Source organism: Sander lucioperca, chromosome 12 (assembly GCF_008315115.2).
Source record: "Sander lucioperca isolate FBNREF2018 chromosome 12, SLUC_FBN_1.2, whole genome shotgun sequence".
Taxonomy (NCBI): Eukaryota; Metazoa; Chordata; class Actinopteri; order Perciformes; family Percidae; genus Sander; species Sander lucioperca.
This window is the reverse complement of record NC_050184.1, coordinates 1,070,107-1,094,214: the sequence shown is the minus strand read 5'-3', so window position 1 is coordinate 1,094,214 and position 24,108 is coordinate 1,070,107. Positions and strand designations below refer to the sequence as shown.

General features: G+C 43.5%; 1 protein-coding gene across 1 annotated transcript in view; it reads left to right on the top strand.

Moving 5' to 3' along the window:
* LOC116067645 (voltage-gated potassium channel subunit beta-2-like) overlaps window positions 1–24,108 on the top strand; it is a 140,096-nt gene that overhangs the window by 29,223 nt on the left and 86,765 nt on the right. Inside the window, exon 4 of the mRNA XM_036008046.1 lies at window positions 19,091–19,128. Within this exon, the coding sequence (XP_035863939.1) occupies window positions 19,091–19,128 (38 nt within the window). The remainder of the gene's footprint in view (window positions 1–19,090; window positions 19,129–24,108) is intronic.

Here is a 24,108-nt window from a genome sequence, read left to right as displayed (position 1 = left end):
AAAATCCAAAACAACCTTCCAATTTTGGTTCGTATGCTGAAACCCTAACCGTTGTTTTATATTATCACTGTATCACTTGCCATCAGTGTCCGCACTCCCTCGTTCACTACCAATCGTCTTACTGCTATGACTGTACTCTGTCCACTCACTTTGTCCTTCACTCAACCAATTAATGGATGTGTCTGTATTATAAATTGTAACATAATTACATAACGAGGTGGGATTCCATCGTGACCCTTTAAAGGCATTGCAACATTATTAAACAATTGATTTATCGATTGCGACATTACTGCACATGCATAGCAAGAGTTTGAAGTAACTTTCTTAACTTTCCTGGTTATGTGTTGATACTATAAATGTGTTGCATTTCTTGTCCCCAAAAATCACGCTACTCTAAAACCAGATCTTGCTCACTCTCTTGTATTGTTTTTGCTATCCTTAGCTCTCCCTCTTTCTCACTCTCTGTCTCTTCCTTCCCTTTGATGTCTTTTACCTCAGCTAATCCTGAATCATAGTTTACTTTGACTACCTCGATTTGTGATATACCTAAATCACTTTTGTCCTCATATGAACTCCAATAAGGTGCACAACGTCCTTGCCAATGAGGTGGTAAATGCGTAAAAACCTGATCTCCACATCTCCACCTAATATACTTAGTGGCAGGAATAAAAACCTCTCCATCAATATATGCCACTCTGGGACACACCACTAAATTTTCCACATTATACCTCTTATCTCCCCCTACTGCCTGTAAGCACGCTAATGGTGGTCCTTTTCTCCTGGATCCCAATGCTGGTTGTGGCAGCACCTTTTCTAACACTTTTATATCATACTGTACAAAGATTTTTGGAAGAAAACTAGAGCTTAGATCGGCCCAAAAAATCAAGCCCGAACCTACCCGAGCCCGAGCACGTTGCGTCCGAGCCCAGCCCGGCCCGACACATTAACTGTAATTATGAGCCCGAGCCCGATTTAAACCCGACAATTTTTTAATACGTGGGCCGTTATAACTGACGTTCTCAACTACAATTCAGAGTTGTTTGAACTACAGAAATCTGTTTAGAATAATACAACAAGGACGAAGCATGTAAACTGTGCTGTTTGTTTAGAATGGAACGGATCGCAAATGGATCTGAATGAAGAAACGTAAAAAAAAAAAAAAAGAAACAATGATGAACAACATATTGTTGTCACTGCCCACGACTTGTTTAAACTGCTTCCATACCTCCGACTTTCCTCCACACCTTCAAGCTCCCGGTGTGATGCGTGCGAGAGGAGACTCCGCGCATGAAGTGCTGCATTTTGTAACTGCAGCCTAACTTTTGTACACATTTGTTACTTTTATATAGCCTATATATATATATATATATATATATATATATATATTTATAATATTTCTGATTATGGCATAGCTTTCTCCCCACCCAAATAGGATAATAAGGTAGGCCTAATGGATAAAAAAAAAAAAAAATTGCTTGATCAAGGGTCCGGCCCGGGCCCGGCCCGGCCCGAGGATGTGGCGGAAAATAACGGCCCGAGCCCGACCCGAGGTCCGGTCTAGCTCGGGTCGGGCTCGGGCTCGGGCCGAGAATCTAAACTCTAAAGAAAACTCTGGTTTTGTTATGGTTTCAGTTTTTTGCTTGGTACTTTGTTATATTTCTGTTGCCTGTTTGTAGTTTTCTGTATGTTTCCTGTTTTTGTATATTTATTCTGTATTTTTCTGCTCCCTGTCTTGTAAATTTATCCTGTGTTGTGTATTGTGGTCTGTGTATATTTTGTTGTGTATTTTTCTGTTGTGCATTTCCCTGTTTATGTTCTGTTTCCTGTTTTATTTTGATAGTCTGTTTTCTGTCTTGTCATGTCTAGTTTTACTTCCCTTGTTTTCCCGCCTGTGTGATTGTCTGATGTGCTCCACCTGTTCCCCAGCCCTGGTGTCACCTGTCTTGCGTCTTCTCGTTACCTAGTTTATTTAGCCCCTGTGTTTTCTTTGTCTGGTGTCAGATGTTTTGCGTCCGTTTACGTCCTTGTGTTTTGCCCGTCAGTTTGTGTCTTCTTCTGGTCAGTTCGTGTTTCCACCCTGTCTGTTTTTGTGCCTGGTTTTTTTAAATCTTCCCAGCGTTCTTTTGTTCCAGTATGTTATTCCCTGTGTGTTTTTCCAGTCTCTGTACTGCCGCTTTTTGTTAACCCTTATGTGGTCCTCGGGTCAAATTTGACCCGTTTTCAAAAATATGGGTTTCTTTCAACCAAATTGCCCAAAAATAACATGGATGGTTCCATACACGAAACAGGCTATATTTATGCATCAACATTCGTTCCTCTGATCTTAATTATTAGCTAAAGTACTTCATAATTTCTGGGGTTTTTAACTAAAGATTAGGCCTATTTTAACATGAATGAGGTTTATTGACCATGAATTCCAAACATAAGTGTAAAACTAGCAGTGATAAGTTGGAATGAAGTTGGCTTAGAAGATGTAACACAGAATTGGAAAATGTATACTTTATGTTTTATAAAACAGGCAAAATAGACCGGGTCAATTTTGACCCGGGAAGAAAACACAAGGGTTAAATAAAACCTCAAGCTCAAACCATCTCCTGCCTGTCTGCCTCTCCCTGCGTTTGGGTCCTCTTTCCCCCGCTCACCATCACAGAACAATCTGACCAACATGGACCCAGCAGTGGTGAAATTCGAACCATTTTTTCACCCTTTGGACTATGATGGGGAGAAGTTGCTGGGAATGTTTCGCAGGTTGCATAAAAAGAACCCCATTTTGGCCAAACACCTCATGGAGGTTCGCTGGCAGGCGACTGCCAGGGAGTTTGCCCCTCCCTACTTCGAGCCTGTCAGTCCGCTAGAGCCTGAGCTGCCCAGCGTTCCCGAGCTGCCCAGCGTCCCCAGGCTGGGCCTGGGGAAATGCCAACCCCTGAAATGCCAGCACTTTTGACAGCTCTTTTGCTTATTGGACAGTTGAAATCTTGTTGTCTAATACAAGACATTGTTGCTCCAGTGTCCACCAAGAATTTTATTCTTTTACCCATTACCCGTAGCGACAATTGTGGTAATGTTGCTGGTGAATCAGATAACTGTACGCGCATAAGCTGAAAATTGTCCGTGTCCCTCTGTTGGCTGGCCTATTGTTGATTTGATTGATTATTATCCCAAAGAAAAGTAGCTGGTGTGTTTGTCTGTTTTCAATCCTCTCTCGTTGTAGTACCGCTCTTTGTCCAAAAGACGGTACTGTCGCTTCCCTCATCTGACCTGGGGGCATCCTATCTCTCCCCCCTCCTGTCTGCCTTTCTTCATCCCGTATCCTCATTTGGCAGCTGCGAATATAATGACCCTGTCGTCCACAGTATAGACAAGAATTATTAGCTCTGCGTTCCCCATAGATGCTATCACGATTATTAGCATTAATCTGATTTCCTGTCCTGTCATTCCTTTCTCCAAAACTGTAGCGTGGAGTGTTATAAGGTTGTCGAATCGCTCTACCCCTGCCTCTCATTATGTTCCCCGTTTGAAAAGCTGCAACTTGCTCTTCAAAGGGTTCATTTACAGCTTGAAGCTTCGTATTTGAGGCAAATATGTTAATGGCCTCTAGCGCCCTCATCTTTTTTAATAAATCAGCTGGGCTTAGTGTGAATAAATCAGGAGCTGCTACCTACGCTACACCTATGTGTATGAATCTTTCGTCCTCAATCCATTAATCAACATCGAAGCAAAGAATGCTTCAGATTTATCAGATATTTCAAATTTTGCGTTCTCCTTCCAGCACCCACTGAAAAAAGTCTAACATTGCTGTTGTTCGTTTATGTGTATTTTCTCATTGAAATAGCTGAAAATTATTAGTTTTTTCATTTAAAGTAAATGTTCTAGTTTATGTTTATGGTTGAATCCATTTTCTTTATATGGATACAATATAAATTGGCAGCGGGACATTAAACTGAATTCATTTGATCAGAGCATTTTTATTAGATCTGTTGAAATTCTCGAGAAGCCAAACCCACGACACACGTTCGTCCAATCAGCTGAAGGTCAGGGGCGTGGAGCATCAACCATGGATGTATGACGTTGCGACACCACGCTTCAGTCATGTCATACATATGGATCTTTACCGTAAGGCTCACACCTGAATTATAAAATGTATGTCCTGGTAAATTCACCATGGGTACTGCATGATGTCTTAGGAGTTGTGCACTATTCACAGCTCCATGATTTGTCTTCTGATGACATCAATAGTCTCATTTTGGGTGTTCAACTGAAGCAGACTGTTTCTCTTCATACATTTGAAACAGATGTTCAATGTTTTTCTCTCTCTCTCTCTCTCTCTCTCTCTCTCTCTCTCTCTCTCTCTCTCTCTCTCTCTCTCCCCGCACACATGTGACGCACACGAAATGTATGGTCACATTTTATGTAATTTTGTCTGTTATTGTGGGATATTATTTATATGAGAGAAAAACGTTTGATAGGAGTCATAATGGTTAATCAATTATTTCTGATAAGAGTACAAGGCTCTTTCTAAAACAGCATTACGGTGCTGCCAGCAGGGGGCAGTGTGGCGCTGTGCTTCGCTCTCACGGACACTCTTGGTGAGCGGACTCTCGTTGCTTCGTCATTCTGCTGAGCGAAGCTGCAGTGAACGCAAGCACTCGTCTCCTGTCTGATATTTTGTCCTGTTTTACAGGTTTGTGACGCTTTAAACTTGTATACTTATACATATCTTGTTAAACAGTTACATTTGTAATGTTAGATCGGTTTGGTGGGAGGGAAGATAGCACATTTATATGGTTTGTGTACAAGTAGAGAAAAGTATTGTTGTCGCGGCTGTCTCAAGATGGCGCCGGCAGTGAACTTTCCGTAGATCCAAAGAGTGAAGTAATATTTAAATATTTCTGAGTTCTTGGCTCCAGCGCATTTTAGGTTGGTTTTAAATGCATATTGGTGACGATATTGCAGCTCGTTTTAAATTAATATGTTGTTGTAATTTGATGTATATTGTTGAAAAGCTAAAACGTTACCAGTCTTCAGCTCAAGCAATTGTACAGTACTGACAGCCGTTAGTGGCCATGTAAAAGGTGTGTTTTCTTTATTTTACATCTTAAGAAAATAAGTGAGCAGCCTAAATATGCTATGTTTATTGAATGGTACCTTCTTTTAAGGGGTTGTTAACTAACTGAAATGCTAGCTCAGTTATAGTACTGAATGAGGATAAATGTAGTAACACATATTGAAATGGTAAATTGAATCAGTGTTTCAATTGAAGGCTAAGGAGAAGGCTAACTAGCTATGGTATTTTGCTTTGTTTGTTTTGGATTTTGTGTTGATGCTAAATGTATAGAAGCAAAACAGAGAAACAAAAAGAGAGATATTATTGCATATTGGCAAATAAAGATTCTGCTGAGCGAAGCTGCAGTGAACGCAAGCACTCATCTCCTGTCTGATATTTTGTCCTGTTTTACAGGAATTCTTACTGCATCTGTTTACGGGTTCTCAATCTGAGACCTGTAACAGTTCATGGGGGCTCGTCCGGGATCTGCAAGACCCATGGTTGGAGAACGTTGTGGATCCAGTGATATCTGAACCTGTGGACCAGTGTGTGGCACGTCATCAGAGCGAGGGGCTGCTAGAATCCAGGACGTCTGACTGCGGCCAGAGCGAGGGACTTCAAGGGCCGAGGGCATCTGATGAGTGTACACAATGGCAGACGAAAGAAAGAAGCTGGTTTGGACGGTAAAGAAGGGACTGTTCCACCTTTCTGCCGAGGAGTTGTTCCAGATTACAACAGCTATCCCACAGACACCGGACCAAGACCCAGCTAAGTTAAACAAATATGACGAAGAAGCCTGTATGGATTACGTTTGTTCATACATGGAAAGTACAGTTTTGCTGGAGTTAGAGGATGAGGGCATGTCGCAGATACTTTTCCTAAAAGATATGATTGGTGAAATTATTAGCAACCGTAAGCAGGGTGAATCTTCTACAGAGGGTGGGGGAGATTTTACTGTATCTGAAGCTGATGTTTCGCAATCTTTACCATCTGATGTTGGTCATATTAACACTACAGATACACACACTGAAACTGCAACAACAGCTTTAGCTCCTCAAAGAAATGCACTTGAATCACAGCTAAGTAAACTGCTCTGTAGTTATGAGTTGTGTCAAAAGCTTAAACCGGGTAGTGTCCCCGTAGCCCCCCACACGGCCGACACTCAACCTACTGACAATGACAGTAACCAGTCAGTCAGTGCACATGTCATGCAGACACCTTGTGCAAACGCTGACCGACATTCCACTAGCACCACTGAAAGCGTGATTGCTCTCAAAGACCTTTCCCTCTTGCAGAGGAAAGAATTCAAGATCCACGGTGGACAAATTGGGGATAACACATCTGAGTTAAGCTACAGTAGTATCAGTAAACAGATTGATCAAGGATTAAAGGAGAAACACACCAAAGACGAAATCACCAGAGCTGTGTTTCGCATCATAAAGCCTTGCAACTTCAAGGAAATGCTCACCAGCAAGGATGAAATGACAATAACAGAGTTAAAGAGCTTTCTACAATCACATTTAGGAGAGAAAAGCAGCACTGAACTGTTTCAAGAACTGATGAATGCCAAACAGCATGAGCACGAAATGCCACACCAGTTTCTTTACAGAATGATGGGGCTTAAACAAAAAGTGATATTCACACCAAGACAGACGGATTCTGACATTAAGTATGAAGCACGAACAGCACAGAATGTATTCCTTCGCACAGTCTATCAGGGCTTGGGTGAGAAACATGATGATATCAGGCGGGAGTTAAGACCCCTTCTCTCAGACCCTACCGTCACTGATGAGGCTCTTCTGAGACAAGTTACAAAAACGACAACTGAGGAGAGTGAGAGGAAACAACGCTTGGGACGCAGCAATCGCCCAAAATTAGCTCACGCTCAGAATAGTGAAGTTAACATCAGTGAGGTTAACAAAGGACAGTGTACCACTGATACCAGTGGCAAAGATGAGCTACTCCACCAGCTGAGCGCTCAAGTACAGGCCCTGGCACAGGCAGTAAGCTCCTTACAGTCAAATGTTACAGCAGCAGCAAAGCCATCAACATCTGAGCCTCAACCACAGTGTACCTGCCAGTGTCCCAATAAACAGAACAGACAGTTAAGAAAAGAGAGACCACATGGTTGCCCTAACTGCATTGCCAGTAATCGGACTAACTGCAATCACTGCTTTGCACGCGGGGAAGAGGGGCACCGTGCTGTGGGATGCTTAAAAAAACCTAAGCCGTCGGGAAACGCCCCCCAGTCATGGCAGAGGGACAACCAGTGACCGACTTTAATATTCAGTCCCATCCAGATACAAGCAAGCCAGTACCAGCACAGGTTAACCACAATCTCGTTGACTCTCCTCATTCATTACCAGAGGTCATGTCAACATCACAGCGAGTAGCTAAGCTAATTGGAAAGAAATGTTTATTGAAATGTAATCTGAGTGGGTATACTGTGACTGCTTTGCTAGATTCTGGCGCCCAGGTTAGCATTATCGACCGCACATGGAAACAAAAATACCTGCCTCAACAGGAAGTGCGCCCACTGTGTGAGCTTATGGGAGATAGACGACTGGATCTCACGGCAGCTAATGGAGAGCCGATACCATACGATGGATGGGTGGAAGTCACCTTTAATTTACCTGGCAATGATGATCCAAATCTCACCATCAGAGTACCCTTCCTGGTCAGTTGTGTGAGCCTCGTGAGACCAATATTGGGCTTCAACGTGATCGAAGAGCTCATCCTAGGGCAGGAGAGTGAAATTGAAGTCATTGCCATTATTGTTAAGTTGCTGAGGGACACCATGCAAATTGAAAATGACAAAGCTGAGGCCATTGTGAACTTTGTACAGACCCAGGAACCAGTCCATGACAATAGACTTGTGACAGTTGGTCGGCATGATATCATTATCCACCCAGGTCAAGTTGTCCACATCAAATGTAAAGTGCCTGCTGATTTCACTGAATCTGTGGCGCTGTTCGAGGTCAACCATCCAGACCTGAGACTGGACCAGCTAGATATCGGTGATGGCCTGGTTGAGGTTCATCACACCCAGCGGCCTTATGTTGAAATCCCAGTGTGCAACTACACCCAACACAACATTACATTGGGCAACTTCACAGTGTTAGGCAGTATCCAGCCAATCGACAAGATAGTGGAAACAGACCAATCGGACTGCATTGAGGTTCAAAATGTCAACTCACTTGTACCTGTTGGGGAGGATGAGGAGGACAACGGCCGAACAGAGCAACGGTCCCAGCTGTGGCATCCCCCCGTTGATGTAAGTCAATTGAATGATGAACAACAAGCAGAAGTGAAGAAAATGCTCTATGAGGAGTCAAATGCATTTGCTCGGGATGAGAACGACATAGGGTGTGTTCCAAACCTCCAAATGAGCATAACTCTGAAAGATGACATCCCGGTGCAGCGGTCCTATGCAGCAGTCCCCAAACCTCTCTACAAAGAAGTCAAAGAGTACATACAGGATTTACTAGCAAAGAAGTGGATAGTTAAATCAAAGTCCCCATACTCTGCTCCAGTGGTTTGTGTTCGCAAAAAGGACAGGAGCTTGAGGTTGTGCATTGACTATAGGCTCCTGAACCAAAAGACAGTCCCAGACAGACACCCCCTGCCACGCATTCAAGATCTAATTGACACACTTGGGGGATACAGCTGGTTCTCAATTCTGGATCAAGGAAAAGCATATCATCAAGGCTTCATCGCAGAGGGATCCCGGCACATGACAGCATTCATCACTCCATGGGGCTTGTATGAGTGGGTGCGCATTCCTTTTGGACTTTCGAATGCCCCAGCCGCATTTCAGAGGAGCATGGAGGAAATGCTCAGCTCCCTGCGGGATGAATACTGCATTCCATATTTAGACGACATCCTCTGCTATTCTAAGACATTTGAAGATCATGTCGAGGTACTCAGACGCATCCTGAGGGCCCTTCAACAGCACGGAGTATAGCTCAGGCCAACTAAGTGTGAGCTCTTCAAAAAAAAGAGGTCCGTTACGTGGGAAGGTTGGTCTCTGCTGATGGAGTGCGGATCGACCCCAAGGATCTGGAGGCCATTCAGGCTTTGAGAGGGAAAACTCCTAGCACGGTTGGAGAAGTCCGTAAACTAGTGGGATTCCTCAGCTATTATCGGACATATGTACAAGACTTCTCTAAAATTTCCAAGCCAATGTATGAGCTCTTGCAAGCCAAAAACACTGCCACTGTGATGCCTCAGCCCAAGCAAAAGAAGGGAAAAGGGGTACAGCTGTCATCCAGGACACCGATACAGTGGATGGAGGAGCACCAAAGAGCCCTAGACCACCTTGTAGATATCTTGTCCAACCCACCAGTGCTTGGTTATCCTGACTTCAACCTCCCTTTTGTGCTACACACAGATGCATCAGAACAAGGACTTGGTGCTGTGCTATACCAACATCAGGGAGGGAAGCTCAGAGTAATAGCCTATGGATCCAGAACACTGACGCCTGCAGAGCAAAATTACAACCTTCACTCAGGCAAACTCGAATTCCTGGCGTTGAAGTGGGCCATAAGTGAGAAATTTCGAGATTACCTCTTCTACGCGCCCCACTTCGTTGTGTACACGGATAACAATCCTTTAACGTATGTGATGAGCACTGCCAAGCTCAATGCTGTCGGCCACCGATGGGTTGGTGAGCTTGCTGACTTTCGTTTTGAGGTGAGATATCGACCAGGGAAAATAAATGTGGACGCTGACACTCTCCAGGTTGCCATTAGACATTGACAGCTATGTAGAGTCATGCACAGAACAGCTGCCCAGAGACACCATTCTGGCAGCCTGGGAAGGCAGCAGAGTAGCTAAGCAAGGAGCAGCTAAGCAATGTCGCAGCAGAGCAGCTAAGCAATGTTGCCGCCCTGAACCTGTCAAAAGAGAATTTGTACTTACAGTCACCAGAGTTGCTCCCAACGATAAGCTCTGATGAGCTCATCAAATCTCAGCAAGAGGATCCTGCAATCAGTCAAGTCATCAGACTGAAAGAGACTAGCAACACTCTGACTAGTGACATGAGAAGGGGAGTTAATGGTCCTACAAGGAAACTTCTACACCTCAAAGATGGTCTTCTGTACAGGAAAAACAGCCAGGGGAGTCAACTAGTCTTGCCTGTCCAGTACCGACCTTTGGTCCTGAAGTATCTCCATAATGATATGGGTCATATGGGGACTGAAAGAGTCCTGGGCCTAACTAGAGACAGATTCTATTGGCCATACATGAAACGTGATGTCAAGCAGAAAAAACCCGTCTTACACATCAGAGCGCCAATGGGGAGCATCACCACCAGCTCACCACTTGAGCTTGTGTCTATAGACTACCTACACTTGGAATCTAGCAAAGGGGGCTTTGAGTACATTTTGGTAGTTGTAGACCACTTTACCAGGTTCGCACAAGCTTATGCTACCAAAAACAAGTCCGGAAAGACAGCGGCAGAAAAACTCTTTGATGATTTCATTCCACGATTCGGTTACCCATGGAAACTACACCATGACCAAGGGAGAGAATTTGAGAATGAACTTTTCAAAACCCTGCAACAGCTCAGTGGAGTGGGTCACTCGAGGACCACTCCTTATCATCCTCAGGGAAATCCAGCAGAAAGGTTTAACCGTACCTTGCTTCAAATGCTCAGAACCCTGGAGGAAAAGGAAAAGGAAAGATGGGGAGAACACCTACCACAAGTTGTCCACGCCTATAACTGTACCAGGCATGAGGCTACTGGGTTTTCACCCTTTTACCTAATGTACGGCTGACACCCACGTCTGCCTGTGGATATGATATTTGGTTTGGCTGCTGATGAAGAAGCCATTTCTCCTAGAGGCTATGCAGAGAAATGGGCCTCTAGAATGAAGGAAGCTTACAGACTCGCCTCTGAGAATAGCCAACAGTCAAGTTCTCGGGGAAAGAGATACTATGACCGCCACCTGAAGGGCATTGTCCTTGAACCAGGGGACCGGGTGTTGGTGCGTAACTTGAGTGAAAGAGGAGGCCCTGGTAAGCTAAGATCGTACTGGGAAGGCATGATTCATGTTGTGAAGGAGAGGGGCCTGTCTACAAAGTGACACCGGAAACAGGTGGAAACAAGGTACGAACACTACATCGCAACCTGCTTCACTTGGTCAATGACCTACCTGTCGATTTACCCCAGCAGTCACAGAAAACACCAATTGGAGGAAAAAAGACTCAACAAGACACACACCCACTCAATCAATAGAACCACAACGTCGACAGAGAACCAGAAACAGTCAGTCAAACACAAAGGAACAGAAAGACTGGAACCCAAGCAGTGACGCTTCTGATGATGATGATGATGATGATGATGTACCACAATACTGGCTGAGAATACCGGTAAGAAAAGGAACGGAGAATACACAAGTGCAGCCTGTGTGTGAGCCTCAAAGGAACTCTAATCACGCAACAACAACTGAGAGATCTGGACAAACCCGACCACTCACACCCGAAAAAGACACCAGAAGGAGTGTACGTGTCAGTAAGGGGAGGGGGAGCAGGCCTGGTGTTGAGAGCAGAGGAACTAGACACAGCAACCATGGAGAGGAATGGGCTGAAGAGGAGCACTTACCTCTTAACCCTGCAGAATGTGAGCAGGAAGACGGGATGCAGCAAGAGGATAGACCAGAATCCCCCCCGGACAATGCGTGAGCAGCCCTATGATGATCAAGCTAATAATCCACAAACTAGGAGGTCCACTCGTGAAAGAAAGCCTACCCAGATGCTCACATATGAATCATTAGGGCAACCCTCTTCCCAACCCAGAACAGTGTGCAGTACCGTGGGGGCCTATAGACCACCTTCAATGCCGATCTGGGAAATGCAGGCATACCCTATAAACTACCACGTGCCTTTCAAGATAGTACCATACCCCACACCATACCAAATCTTACCTTACACTTCAACTGTGCAATGCACTGCACCACAATTTGCATACTGATCGGCACACATAGACATACACATACATACACTCACACATACTTACCTGGAACTTACCTTTGCGTATTGAAAGTGTTGATTGAATGCAAATGTTTTGAGGTTTAGAGTTTGGAAATGTCTGGAGCCATTTTTATTTTTTGTCAGGGAGTGTGTGACGCACACGAAATGTATGGTCACATTTTATGTAATTTTGTCTGTGTTATTGTGGGATATTATTTATATGAGAGAAAAACGTTTGATAGGAGTCATAATGGTTAATCAATTATTTCTGGTAAGAGTACAAGGCTCTTTCTAATACAGCATTACGGTGCTGCCAGCAGGGGGCAGTGTGGCGCTGTGCTTCGCTCTCACGGACACTCTTGGTGAGCGGACCCTCGTTGCTTCGTCATTCTGCTGAGCGAAGCTGCAGTGAACGCAAGCACTCGTCTCCTGTCTGATATTTTGTCCTGTTTTACAGGTTTGTGACGCTTTAAACTTGTATACTTATACATATCTTGTTAAACAGTTACATTTGTAATGTTAGATCGGTTTGGTGGGAGGGAAGATAGCACATTTATATGGTTTGTGTACAAGTAGAGAAAAGTATTGTTGTCGCGGCTGTCTCGAGATGGCGCCGGCAGTGAACTTTCCATAAATCCAAAGAGTGAAGTAAGATTTAAATATTTCTGAGTTCTTGGCTCCAGCGCATTTTAGGTTGGTTTTAAATGCATATTGGTGACGATATTGCAGCTCGTTTTAAATTAATATGTTGTTGTAATTTGATGTATATTGTTGATAAGCTAAAACGTTACCAGTCTTCAGCTCAAGCAATTGTACAGTACTGACAGCCGTTAGTGGCCATGTAAAAGGTGTGTTTTCTTTATTTTACATCTTATGAAAATAAGTGAGCAGCCTAAATATGCTATGTTTATTGAATGGTACCTTCTTTTAAGGGGTTAACTAACTGAAATGCTAGCTCAGTTATAGTACTGAATGAGGATAAATGTAGTAACACATATTGAAATGGTAAATTGAATCGGTGTTTCAATTGAAGGCTAAGGAGAAGGCTAACTAGCTATGGTATTTTGCTTTGTTTGTTTTGGATTTTGTGTTGATGCTAAATGTATAGAAGCAAAATAGAGAAACAAAGAGAGAGATATTATTGCATATTGGCAAATAAAGATTCTGCTGAGCGAAGCTGCAGTGAACGCAAGCACTCGTCTCCTGTCTGATATTTTGTCCTGTTTTACAGGAATTCTTACTGCATCTGTTTACGGGTTCTCAATCTGAGACCTGTAACACACACAAACAACAGTCCCGTGCTGGTGGTTGATTAACGCAGGTATGTGCTGATTAGCTCTCATAACGGGCCAGGTGAGTAGCGCACTGCCATGAGTCCATGATGTCTGATTACTCCACATTTTTATTGTGATACTTCGTGATTAAATTCTGAATCTGCAACGTTCGCTTTTAGGTAATTATAGAGGTACAATGATAGATGTAGCCTACACTGTAAGTCAATAGTAGGCTATACAGTGGAGTTGCGTATTAAGTGGTTTGGGGTCATTCTGTAAGTAATTTGGGGTACAATTTAGTTTTGAAGAATTCTACAAGCAGAAATACCACAGGCCAAGCAATCGGCCCATTCCAAACAAGGCACATTTTCAACGGGCACTATATTAGTATTCATAAAATAAGAGAAAGTTTTCCAAACAAGCCCAATTAAGGTCTAATGGTGTTTGGGTGAGTTCGGAGTATTCGGCCTTCTTGGAGACCTTGAGTGGAGTCCTGTATGGGGCTCCAATGGGGGACTCCATAGTTCTGCTGGGGGACTTCAACGCGCACGTGGGCAATGATGGAGACACATGGAGAGACGTGATTGGGAGGAACGGCCTCCCTGATCTAAACCAGAGTGGTTGTTTGTTGTTGGACTTCTGTGCTAGTCATAGATTGTCTATAACGAACACCATGTTCGAACATAGGGATGCTCATAAGTGTACTTGGTACCAGAGCACCCTAGGCCAAAGGTCAATGATCGATTGTATAATCGTTTCATCTGATCTAAGGCCGTATGTTTTGGACACTCGGGTGAAGAGAGGGGCAGAGCTGTCAACCGATCACCATCTGGTGGTGAGTTGGGTCAGGGGGTAGGGGAAGATTCTGGACAGACCTGGTAAGCCCAAACGGGTAGTGCGGGTAAATTGGGAACGTCTGGAGGAGGCCCCTGTCCGACAGACTTTCAACTCACACCTCCGGCGGAGCTTTTCGTGCATCTCTGTGGAGGCTGGGGGCATTGAACCTGAGTGGACAATGTTCAAAGTTTCCATTGCTGAAGCTGCTGCGAGGAGCTGTGGTCTTAGGGCCTTAGGTGCCTCAAGGGGCGGTAACCCACGAACACCGTGGTGGACACCGGTGGTCAGGGAAGCCGTCCGACTGAAGAAGGAGTCTTTCCGGGATATGTTATCCCAGAGGACTCCGGAGGCAGTTGCATGGTACCGAAGGGCCCGAAGGGCTGCAGCCTCTGCCGTGAAAGAGGCAAAGCAGCGGGTGTGGGAGAAGTTCGGAGAAGACATGGAGAAGGACTTTCGGTCGGCACCAAGGTGCTTCTGGAAAACCGTTCGCCACCTCAGGAGGGGGAAGCGGGGAACCATCCAAGCTGTGTACAGTAAGGATGGGACGCTGTTGACCTCAACTGAGGATGTAATAGGGCGGTGGAAGGAGCACTTTGAGGAACTCCTAAATCCGACTAATACGCCCTCTATGGTAGAGGCAGAACTGGAGGATGATGGGGGATTGTCGTCAATTTCCCTGGTGGAAGTTGCTGAGGTAGTTAAACAACTCCACAGTGGCAAAGCCCCAGGGATTGATGAGATCCGTCCAGAAATGCTTAAAGCTCTGGGTGTGGAGGGGTTGTCTTGGTTGACACGCCTCTTCAACATTGCGTGGAAGTCTGGGACAGTGCCTAAGGAGTGGCAGACCGGGGTGGTGGTTCCCCTTTTCAAAAAGGGGGACCAGAGGGTGTGTGCCAATTATAGGGGTATCACACTTCTCAGCCTCCCTGGTAAAGTCTACTCCAAGGTGCTGGAAAGGAGGGTTCGGTCAATAGTCGAACCTCAGGTTGAAGAGGAACAATACGGATTCCGTCCTGGTCGTGGAACAACGGACCAGCACCACAACGGACCCGGGGTCCCCCGGAAGATACTGTGGGAGGTGCTGCGGGAGTATGGGGTGAGGGGGTCCCTTCTCAGGGCCATCCAATCTCTGTACGACCAAAGCGAGAGCTGTGTCCGGGTTCTCGGCAGTAAGTCGGACTCGTTTCAGGTGAGAGTTGGCCTCCGCCAGGGCTGTGCTTTGTCACCAATCCTGTTTGTAGTATTTATGGACAGGCTATTGAGGCATAGTCGGGGTGGAGAGGGGTTGCAGTTCGATGGGCTGGGGATCTCATCGCTGCTTTTTGCAGATGATGTGGTCCTCATGGCATCATCGGCCTGTGACCTTCAGCACTCACTGGATTGGTTCGCAGCCGAGTGTGAAGCGGCTGGGATGAGGATCAGCACCTCTAAATCAGAGGCCATGGTTCTCAGCAGGAAACCAATGGAGTGCCTTCTCCAGGTAGGGAATGAGTCCTTACCCCAAGTGAAGGAGTTCAAGTACCTTGGAGTCTTGTTCACGAGTGAGGGGACAATGGAGCGGGAGATTGGTCCCCTGATTACAGCCTTTAAGGCCTCCCATGCCACCCTTGAAGACTACACAGAGAACCAATTGATCGCCAAGTGATCTTTTAGCTCATCTCTTCCAGATGGGTTCAGAATCCTTCAAATATCCACCAAGTCTAGAGTCTTACAAATCCTCTGTAATGTGAGAGAGGCTCTGGGGGGCCCTACGTGCTGCAGCCCCACTGTAATCCAGAACTGGGTCCTCTGTCAAATTAAAAACAAAACAAAAAAAGTCCCTAGAACCGTATTGTGGTTCCCTACAACTTGTAATTTCCTTTTCAAATCCATTAGAAAATTGTTACGAATAGCAGGAGTTTTGAACTGGACCCCCAATGCAGACACTGAATCAGGAGGCGGTTGAAAAAACGGTTTATTGAAAACTGGAGTACAGGTGATCCAACTGAGACGACTGGCAAGGCGGGACGTGGCTAAATAGGTCCGGTGAGAAGTAGAAGTTAACACAGAGACAACAGTGGCAGGACGCTTCTGGTGAGTCTGGCAGGTTCTGAGGCACAGAAAAAACAGAAAAACAGGTTTAAAAAAAAAAAAAAACTAGACTAGGCAACAAGAAGAAAATATCTTCAAGCTGGAGACCAAGTGTTACCACGGAACGTTTCACAATGAAATGGCGAAGACTGGAGGGAAGGACTGGCTTAAATCAGGGAGCAGATAATCATGGAGATAGACCACAGGTGTGAGGAGCAGCAGGTGTGTGGAGTTAGCGCTGCAGATCAGAAAGTAGGTCAGCCATTAGTTCTTTCCATTGTATTTCCACAAGCACGATAATGCCTCTTCCTGAATATCCTAAATTTGTTGAATAAATTTAAATTGCAGGTACATGAATTTGCTAATTAATGTAGCGACTCACTACTCCTGCTAGACCCACACTATAAAACACATATCCAACACATCCTCCACAAAGTTTTTCAGTTTCCACAGCCAACATATGCTTTTTTTTGTCTTTTAAGACAAGATGGAATTGCCCAGCCCTTTAACATCCAAGTGGAGAAACGTATAGAGCTAAATTTAGACGACATACCGTAACTGGCTGGCCAGTCTGTGTTCACGTATAATCTCGCATCTTCCCTCTATCTCCAGCAGTGTCCAACATTTTCCCCCCGCTGGCCCCTCGTCCCAGTATATCAGAGTTTTACTGACCCCTTGTATATTTTTACTAGCCTGGAAAAAGAGGGGAAACAACACTTTTTCAAATTGGTAATTTATAATTGTATATACATTGTAATGATTCATTCAAACAACAAACATGAAGCCTATTCTGCATCTACAAATATAGTTGGATTTGCACTCTAAAAATGCCTAGTTATTACACAGTAATGCTTGTTTTATTTTAGGTGAAGGCCAGAGTGAGGCTATATTGACACTGTGTCAAGGCCATGACACTGCTGCTTTCACCAATGGTGCGTTAATGCCACCTGGGAATATCAGGGACCGCCCCCGTGTGATTATGTTGTTTTTCCGACTGCGAGCGTTCACATGGTCGGGATGCGTGTTCCTCTTCTTCTGTTATATTGGCGTTTGGCATAACAACTTGTTGCATGACTGCCACCAAATGTTGGACGTAGCCTAGAGCATCAGGTGTGTGAAAACAAGGAGGCCACAATAACAAAAGATTTGCTGCTGTTTTCTTATGCGAGCATACAAACAGTACAGTGACAGGTGTTTGTGTTATCTGCAGGACAACAAACAGGAAAGGACACGGATAAGGTGTTTTTTTATACATAGGCCTATTTATGAGTAATTTGATTATGTCTGTGTATGTTTCTTAGCAGAGGCGTTTGTCCACAATAAACAGTTTATTGTCATTGAAATATTTTCAGTGAACCAAAGTCGCCTACATCAAACGTCAGTTGTCAACAACGCGTCACCAACTGGGAAACTCTGTTAGCAAAATCTAGCCCCAGTTTCCCACCTCTGATTCCCATATGAAGTGACGTGAATGATGTTTTCACTGGGAAAAATGTTTTTCCGATGCCCATGAACGCACGGTTACTCTTTGTAATCTCCCAATGTCGTTGATCATCATACATCGATATTGTGTATTTTGGTTATGAAAGAGCAATACAAACTTTTGTGATATGGTTTTTGTATGTATGTTTTAGTTCTTAAATCATACAACAGCTAATTTGCCACAATGTTATGAAGAGGAGAAGGCAAATATCAGAAATTTAAAGTAAAAGTGTTTTTATTTTAACAAAAGCCATTTGGTAATAAGTGTGTTGTTTCTTTTTCGTGTTGATATTGTAGTAACATGAATATGTCCGAGCAATGTTTACTGGGCTATATTTGAAATGTTTGTATAACGTCGTTTGAAAGCAGCACTAGGGAAGCTGACTTTGCCGTTAGCTAGCTAGTAATATTAGCGTAGCCCCTCGGTCCCTCCGCCTTACTCCCCGCCACTAGGAGACTACTTTGTTGGGAAGCCAACCCAAGCATCAATTTGCCTTAGTCCAAAATTTGTCCAACGAACACTAAAGTAAAAACAGTGAACATAGGTATTTTTTTTTTATCAAGACTGGCTTTGTGGTCTCTTCTTTATTTATTTAAAAAAAAAAAAAACTGAAAAAAAGGCATCAAAAACGTCAGAAAAAAGTGTTTTTTTCAAGGTTGACAGGAAGACAACACAAGGGTTAAAATACAGATCTTAATTAATTTGATTAATTTATCTGGTATTTTCTAAAGGAACAAAAGGGAAGGATGAATTTGAGCTCTACCTGTGTTCAACCAGCAATTATTACAATAAGTACACAAATCACCAACAACTGCTATTTAAAGTATAGTAGAATTTATTAGCTTCAAAATCATCAATAATCTTTCACTCGTCACAACTCTAGTTACTTGTTACAGTACCAGCAAACAAAACAGCAAATCCAGCTTGTGTGTGTGTGTGTTTGTGTAGGATAGGAGGAGGAAATAGTTAGTATTACTTACTTAGTATTACTTAGTATTTCACTCGGATCCTTTTGCCTCACTAGACCAGCGAATGATACGATGTTGATGCTCGAACAGCGCTGAACGACGTGTCTTCTACGGCAAATGGATTACCACGAAGAGCAGCGAGCGGTGATCGCCGGTGGCTTTTATCTTTCCCTCGATAAAGATAAAAGCTAGTATCGCCAAAACTGTTAGGTTCCAACACCTGACAAATCTGTGACTGGACTGCACATTCTCAAATATTGGCTTGCAAACTGAACAATACTCAAATTTGTTGCAATTTATTTGTTATTTAATCTTTATTATTTCCTGTGATTGAAGCACGCTAAAGAGATTTCTCCCCCCATTTTGTGTGTGTGTGTGTGTGTGGGGGGGGGGGCCACACACACACACACACACAAAATGTAATCGTTTTATTTTTGTGCAGGTACGTGGGTTACCTTTGGAGGCCAGATAACAAATGAGGTAAGAGAAAGTACCTGAACACATATACAGTCTCAGGTAATCCAGGTTTAACGATGTATGATAACAATCACAATAATTTTACCAAGTAACATACATGGACATCTTGTACACAAAGATTGAATTAGCCCACTAATGTCACCTGGTTATGTTTTAAAATGGTGGAGCAAACTTTGAAAGATACATAATTTTTTTTGGTTTAAACATTTCCTTCATATGTTCACCACCTAACCTCTTGGATTATGTTGACAAACAGCCCCTTGCACTAGTCTAGATTAGTTAGTTGAAAATGTATATATTTTCAAGAAAAAAATTGTTGAAATGAAAGTCACAAATTATAAATAGTGTTCTTTGTCAAGGAACCACATCGGTTCACTTGGCAGGGTTAGATCAACCTAATCACTGGTTGGATAGTTTATCTCTTGTGTAGTCATGATAGAACATCTTCATGAGTACTGGGTATGTTCTTGTAGATGTATTCACAATTGACTCAGTACTTAAGCAGAAACTGGACTGTAAAAGGAAGTCTTGTTTGTTCCCAGGTTATTACCAGGATATCACTATACAACTTGTAATAGAGTACTCCTGTTGTTTATGCAGTCAACACCACCTTGTACCATATATGTTCCACAACAAAACTATGAAAAACATGAATATTTACCCATTAAATAAGTCAAAACTGGATTGTAAGAGGAAGTAGTGTCTGTTTTCAGGTTATTACCAGGATATTACCATTAAACTTGTGAGAGATAAACTCCCTTTGTTTGTGTAGTCAACACCAACTTGTTACATACAGGTACCACAACATAACTATGAAAAACATGAATATTTACACATTAAATAAGTAGAAACTGGACTGTAACAGGGAGTCTTGTTTGTTTCCAGTTTATTACCAGGATATTACCATTTAACTTGAAATAGATTACTTGGTAGCACTTAACATTACGCTTCTGAGGGCGCTGCTGAGCATGGATAGAGAGTAGACGTGTCCCAGACCTGCTCCTACAACTTTCTACAATAATTTAATGCAAACTTAATATTTTTGCGACTGCAGATTCGTTTCAATAGGCTATTACATTGCATATTTCTTGTGAAATGCCGAAGTCGAAGAGAAACACCCCTGACCGTGAAACTCAGAGTAAAAGCAACGGTGGCAATGTGGAGAGTGGTAGCAAGGATGGCTATCCTGAACCTACGTTAGCCAACGTGATTAGCCTAAAGCCTGGTTCACACGGGACGATTTTAAAATTGTCGGCCGATTTTCCAATCCTGAGAGACCCCACACACGGCGATAAAAAATCATGGGTCTAACAGTTTTGGTCGTACAGTGTGTGGTGCGCAGCACACGGCAAAATCAACACATCACACACGAACCGATTTGACTCCCGAGCATTCCCAGGTCAGACGGGAAATCTCGCAAAATCCCTCGAGATCAAACGTGACTTCAGAGTAAACAATCATGGCGGACGAAGCGGATGCAGTGGCGATAGTTTGTTTTTAACCGGAAAAAAAACGTTATCAAAAGAAAAGGCGATGGTCAAAGAAGTGGAGACAACGCGAGCATGGACTATACTTCCTATACTTATCTCCGACGTCCACCGGACTTTCTGGTGCGCCATGCCGCCGGCTGTTTTGATTTTGTTTCCCGGTGCTTTCCTCGCCGCCTCGTCACCTCACTTTCTGATTGGCTACACGCCACAGTCCACAGGCTGCGTGCTCGTTTGTCCCCAGGGGACACCACACACGAGGAGAAATCGGGCCAAAACAATCCAACATGTTGGATATCCCCGATTTGAGATCGGAGCGGTCCCGACGTCCTTCCGAGCAGACGAGAGCAGTCTTAACACACCACACACGGCAGGAATATCTGATCAGATTATTTTACGATAATCGGAGCATCCTTAAGATTGTCGGAAGGGGTGAATCGGGGCTAAAATCTGCCTAATTATCCTGCCGTGTGAACCAGGCTTAATTGAAAAGTTCAGAGGAGAGACTCACACTTCTATTAACACTCTGCAATTGATTGTACTATCAATTGGGGGCCGCCTGGAAGATATTGAGACCTCGCTGAGAGATGATTCGAGAACGGCTACTCTGGAAAGCCTCTGTGCCAAACTGGCTAAGCACAATGCTAACCTATATGAGAAGCTGGAGGAACTGTAGTCTTGCAGCTGCCGCCAAAACCTACGAGTGATAGGCATCCCGACAGCATTTATGGAGGTCTTTTTCAGCGAGACCCTGGGAATGCCCATCCAGCCAAATCAACTGCCCATCAACTGCCCATTTGTGATCGGGCTCATAGAAGCCTGGCGCCGAAGGACCCCAAGCAACCCCCCCGGCCGGTCATCATGCGGGTGCATCACGACCAGGTCAGACGCAAAATACTTAATACTTAATATCACGGGAGAAGGGCGAGCTGTATTTTCGCAAGCACAGGGTGCACATTTTTCAGGATTGGCCTCCAGACGTTGCTCGTCAGAGGGCTGCTTTCAAGGATATTAAAGCGAAGATGAAGGATCTCCCCCTGGTGTATGGTATGGCCTGCTCCCCACTGCAAAGCTACAGGTGACTTTTCAAGGTAAGCAAGAAGTTTTTGACAAGCCTGAGGACGCAGAGACTTTCTTTGCCCAAACAATCGCTCTGCTGTGAAACCACGACAACAAACAATGCAGAAACTGGGGGAGAGCACGGCAGTGACATTGATACTCAGTGTGATTAATGCGTGTGATTAATGCTTTTGACAAGCTGCGGCATTCCCAATATTTTTCTAAATGTCGCTTGTTAATATAGTTGTATGGACATCGCTGCCAATTCACCTAAAGCGGATAGACAAATAAAATAAAAATCAAAATCACATTTATAGTCGAATTTAGTTATGACTTTGTTTTTTATCTTTTGATAGCTTTTTCTTATTTGTTGTGGAATGGCTTGGGATACTGTGTTGCTGTTGTTACCATAGCCTGTGGAAATACTTTGTATGTTTATCACACAGCAGTCTGTGTCTGTAGAAACTAGCCTACATCATTATACTGCCTAGGCTGTTCACGAGATTACTGATATGCTGCGCTCAGCCCGCAGCTGCTATGTTTGCAGTTGAATTGTTCATGTAGGAGCACTGGTTCTAGTGCAAAATGCACAAACGTGTGCACTTCAACGTGAGGGAAGTGTCAAAGGGGGTGGCTGGGGTTTCTTTTATTGGGGGTTTGCTTATGTGTTCTTTTTTTATTTTTGTTTGGTCAGACAACAGGTCCAGTATTGACGGCAAAATAGGCTACAGAATATTTAGTTCGGTATTGACAGGTGCAATATTTGAAAATCGATAATTATTTATTATTCTTTTTTAAATTACATTTATATCTGCATTCATGTCAAAACCTAGAGACTTTCAAACATCAAAATGTCATTTATTTACAGTATATATATGTATTCATGTCAAAATGACATATAAACATCTTTTTGTATTCTATTTTGCCTGGAAACGCTTCCAACACGCTTGCATGTCGCGTGAAAAATAGGCGTCGGTCTTATTTCTAGCATGCACGTGTTTTCGGCGCCTGAGATGTGCGTGTCACGCAGGCAGTGTGCAAGCTCTAACATGGGAGCCAAAATAAAAACGGACAGAGAGGTGTTGCAATTTTAATACATAAATCGCTGCCATTGTCTGAAGTGGAGGTTAAATCAGATAAACTGGGCCAATATGTTTTAATCAAGTGCCTCCTATATGAGGAATATACATAATTTCTGAACATCTATGCCCCCCAAGGGCGGACGGGCATACCGGGCACTTTCCCGGTGGCCCAACGTGCTTTTTGGGCCGCATATATATATATATATCCACTTGGCTTGATATTGAATCAGACCATATTTCCCCTTTACCTTTAAAAAATATGTTGTACACTTCCAGGAAGTGGGTCAACTCAGCTGTTAAAGTTGACTTTCTCTTACAAAATACTCTTAAAGTCTGGAGGCTAACAAGAAAATTGGAGGGCCTGGAGAACATCACATCCCCACTAACGCCGCTATATTTGAACCCAGATTTCCCTCCCCACCCTCCTGACTGCCTCAGTGTGTGGCATGACAGGGGCATTAGGACGCTAGGAGACATGGTGGTAAATGGACTACTGTCGAGCTTTGATCAGTTAAAAAGTAGATATGAAATTCCAACCAACCAATTTTTTAGATATCTTCAGTTACACAGCTATATTGCATCTACCCTCAAACAGTTACAATATGGATACACAACTTCTCCTTTAGAAACCATATTCTTTAATAATGCTGACCCTACCAACTTAGTTACGCAAATCTATGCAGTACTCTGTAAGATAATCAAGGAAAATACAACTAAAATTAAATCAGATTGGGAGAGCGACCTTGGTGTTGAAATCATAAGTGAAGACTGGGACGACATCTGGTTTACCTTATTTGGGTGTCACCACTAATAAGGCCAAGGAACTGCAATTTCGGATTAATCACAGACTACATATCACTCCATTGAAGAGGAACAGAATGAACCCAGACAAAGTTTTGCGTTAAAGGGGTGGTTCAGAATTTTGGACATAGGACCTCATTTCCAAGTTAGCCAGTGTGTTATTTATCAGTGGAGACAGTTTTCATCCAGTCCTTCCAGTTGCAGAGTTCGCTGGTGCTAGGCTAGCGCAAGTCAACAGTATCTGCTAGCCTGCCATTAAAAGCAGTCTTACACACTCCACAGTACACCCGAGGTAGCTACAGTAGATATCAAACGAAAGCTGCAGACAATATTGCATTAACTTGCTGTGAGCTGTAAACTTACTACTTTAAAATATAAAAAAACAATAATAATATCAATACCTTTATTTATGAATAACTTTTGATCTTTTTAATTACATTCAGTTAAAAAGACAAAAAGCAAACATAAAATTTAAGAAAAGGTATTTAAACAAATTAAATTAAAAGCAAGTAGGAATGAACAAATAAGCATCTCATATGGCTAGAGTGTGCATC